The sequence below is a fragment of the Entamoeba invadens genome (genome assembly GCF_000330505.1).
Source record: "Entamoeba invadens IP1 unplaced genomic scaffold scaff_1105074725995, whole genome shotgun sequence".
Taxonomy (NCBI): domain Eukaryota; phylum Evosea; order Mastigamoebida; family Endamoebidae; genus Entamoeba; species Entamoeba invadens.
Genome location: NW_004191664.1, coordinates 38,680 through 42,511, shown reverse-complemented (window position 1 = coordinate 42,511; position 3,832 = coordinate 38,680). Strand labels below are relative to the sequence as shown.

Genomic DNA, 3,832 nt, shown 5'->3' with positions numbered 1-3,832 from the left:
CGAAAGTACGTGATTCATTTTCAATGCTCCGTCTCACTCAGTTTCCACTAAATTGGGGTGAATTATTGGCACATTTTTAATTCGGGAACTAGACCGAATATTTACTAAAAATCCCATTTACTGTAATTTTAATTATCATATTATATCAAAAGTAAACAATTTTTTCAGAAGTATTAATATTTTTCATTATCACCACGTTGTTTTGATATAATCAAATAATTATTAAAATATTATGACTATAAAACTACCAAAAGTAATTTCTATGAATTATTTATGTTATAAAAATCATTTAAAATATTTTCTTTAAAATTATAAAATTAAACCATATAATTTTAAAATATTTAAAGTTAATTAAACCCATATTATACTGTACTTTAAAATAACAAATCTGTTTTTTTGGTTAAATAATTTTTACCAACAATTAGAAACATCATTTGAAAATGTTTTAACCAATGAATTAAATAATAATAAATAAATTTGTTTCTTTTTTATTTTAAGTATTTAAAGTTCAAACAATTACTCAATAATAATAGATATGTCCAAACTCGACAGTTACCACGTCATGATAGTCACAAAGTATTTCACAACAATAGAGGACTTTGTCAACATTGAATTTGTATGCAAGAAATACAAAGGCAACATGGAGAAGTTTCATTTCAACCCAATTCCGTTGAATTACAAAACGATCAAATACTTTACAAATATTGAAACACTCCACTTGTGGAATTTGGAAGATGAAAACTTTGTTAATAAATTTTTTGTTAATACTGAACACTCTGAAACTCATAAAGATACCAACACTAACAAAAATATCGAAATAAAAATTGATTTTTATAGAATTGTTGTGTGGTTCAGTGTTGATTATACAACAGTTGATGTGAACAAAAATAAAAACATCAAATTTAAGAATGTTACTTACACTAAAAAAGATAGACAAAAATTTGGTAATAATTTACCGCCAATTGTGACATCACTTGGTGAATGGTGTTTTAATAACTGTATAAATTTAAGCGATGTTACTATACCATCAAGTGTTACATCACTTGATTATGAGTGTTTCAATGGATGTTGCAATTTAAGCCGTATAACAATACCATTAAGTGTCACATCACTTGGGGAGGAATGTTTTAATTTTTGCAGCAGTCTAAGCGATGTAACGATACCACCAAGTGTTGTATCAATTGGTGATCGGTGTTTTTGTAATTGTAGTGGTCTGAGTAGTATTGTAATACCATCAAGTGTGGAATCGATTGGTGAATTTTGTTTTAGTGGATGTGATTGTCTAACCAATGTTGTAATACCACATTTTATAAACGTTGTTATTGGAAATAGATGCATGTTTGGGTATGAAACATTGAGCAGCGTGGAAATACCAACAAGTGTAATTATGATCAACAATAAAAAGTTAAACAACGAATATAACTATACTGAATTTGATATACCACCCGGTTTCACATCAATAAATGGTCACTGTTTTTATTGTTGTAATACTTTAAACAAAGTGACCATACCATCAGGTGTTAAATCACTTGGTATATATTGTTTTTGGGAATGTAACAATCTTGTCGGTGTAATAATACCGTCAAGTGTGACATCACTTGGTTATTTGTGTTTTTGTGCATGTCGTAGGCTAAGTAGTGTGGATATACCATCAAGTATAACATCAATACCAGATTCTTGTTTCACTTCTTGTTTTTGTCTAAATAATTTGGTAATACCATCAAGTGTGAAATCAATTGGTGAAAGTTCTTTTAGTGCGTGTTATAGTCTGAGCAGTGTGGTAATACCGTCAAGTGTGACATCATTAGGTAAATGGTGTTTTGCTGGTTGTACAAATTTAACCAGTGTGGATATACCATCAACTGTGACATCATTTGGTGGTTATTGTTTCGAATCTTGTTCCAGTCTCAAAACGAAAAATTTGGATACTGTCTGACATTAATGAATGATAATTGTTTCAACAGACACACACTTTTATTAAAGTACTAATCTAAAACAAAAATTATTTTAATTTTGATTGTTTTTGCTAAAATTAATAATTTATAAGTGTGTTACTTTTCAATTAAAAACTTTTCACTTAAAAAAGTTTTCGTTTGAAATAATTAATGACAACTTGATATCTATTTTTGTCTTAAATCAGCCAATTTTTGAGCAATTATAATATAATTATATACTAGAATAACAACTTTATGATATTGATAAATAAATATAACAAACTGCTTTTGTTTAAATAAATAAATTAATATAAAAATAATGATCAACGAATGGATCTCAATAATTATGTCTAACCGAACAATTCCACAATTTCCACCTCATTTTACTGTATTAGACAGTCTTCGAGGTATCTGTAGTGTAATAGTGATCATGTATCATCTTTTTGAAACATACTCAACCAGTCTTCTGGACCAGAAATTGAACCATGGCTATTTAGCAGTGGACTTCTTTTTCCTTCTATCTGGTTTTGTTCTATCATTTTCATATGAAAAGGTCAAGACGAATTTTTCTTCAATAGACTTTATTATAAAAAGAATTATTCGCCTTCAGCCCACACAGTTGTTTGGGACTGTATTAGGTTTACTCACGTTTTATTCAACAAAGAGTAATATCTTTCCCTTGGTGCAGCACACGTCTGTATTTCAACTGTTTCTCGTATTTTTCTTTTCAAGTCAAATGATCCCAATTCCCCCTCAATATGATATAAGAGGGTATCAAGAGATGTATCCACTTAATGGTCCGGTGTGGACTCTATTCTTTGAGTACATTGGTTTATTGATGTTTGTGCTCATAATCCGCAAGTTAAAGATACAAATACTCTCCGTGGTAGTCTTCCTTTGTTCTGTTCTGTTGTTTGGAATATCACAGAACTTCGACTTCTTTGGATTCACAACAGGAAGAATTGACTCAAAATACAAATATTCTATTATGGGCGGATGGACACTGGAATCGTCTCATTTATACATCGGATTCGTCAGATTCTCCTTTTCGTTTCTCTTTGGTGTTCTTCTCGAAAAAGTTCAAGTCGAGAAAAAATTCGACTTTTTCAATTTTTCAAAAATTGAAAAAGTCGAAAATTCAAAATCAAAAATTGAAAAAGTCGAAAAAATTCAAAAATGTGAAATTTTGACAAAGTCGAAAATTGAAAAAGTCGAAAAATTTGTTAATGGGTATCGACTGGAAATATGCTCGGTTTTAATGGTGGGTGTATTTTGTATGCCAAGACTTGGTGGAGAAACGTTTGGTGCTCTTAATGGACTTTACGACGTTTTCTGCGTGTCAGTTGTTTTTCCTTTAGTTTTGCTTCTTTCGACACAACGAGAAGGAATGAATGAAGGAGTCGAAAAACATAAAGCGCAAATAGGGTTTGAAAAATGCGCAAATTTCTTTGGTAATATATCATACCAATTGTATAGCATCAATTACTCGTTTATTTATTATCAAATGGCGTGGGCTGAAAAACATAGTGAAAATTCGGGAATGAGCCACTTTCTGTTCGCTGTATTGATGTTTGTGTTGTGCACTGCAGTGTCTTATGCGGCATTAAAGTTGTTTGATATACCAATGAGAAAAAGGTTAGTTGATGTGTACTTGGAAGTTTGTGGGGAAATAGCCAAAGCAGAAAAACAGTAATTTACTGATTTTAATTTATAATGTGATTGTTTAATAGATATTAATAAATATATATAATAATATATAATAATATAATATAATATAATATAATATAATATAATATAATATAATATAATATAATATAATATAATATAATAATAATAATATAATATAATATAATATAATATAATATAATATAATATAATATAATATAATATAATATAAT

At 28.9% G+C, this 3,832-nt stretch overlaps 2 protein-coding genes across 2 annotated transcripts; both read left to right on the top strand.

The window, feature by feature from the left end:
- Positions 1-535: 535 nt before the first annotated feature.
- On the top strand, positions 536-1,936 carry EIN_244260 (hypothetical protein; the record flags this gene model as incomplete). The annotated part of the gene is made up of 1 exon (XM_004183253.1): positions 536-1,936. One exon carries the CDS (start codon positions 536-538, stop codon positions 1,934-1,936), a length of 1,401 nt encoding a protein of 466 aa, XP_004183301.1.
- A 317-nt stretch (positions 1,937-2,253) lies between these two features.
- On the top strand, positions 2,254-3,627 carry EIN_244250 (acyltransferase, putative; the record flags this gene model as incomplete). The annotated part of the gene is made up of 1 exon (XM_004183252.1): positions 2,254-3,627. One exon carries the CDS (start codon positions 2,254-2,256, stop codon positions 3,625-3,627), a length of 1,374 nt encoding a protein of 457 aa, XP_004183300.1.
- Between the last annotated feature and the right edge of the window lie 205 nt (positions 3,628-3,832).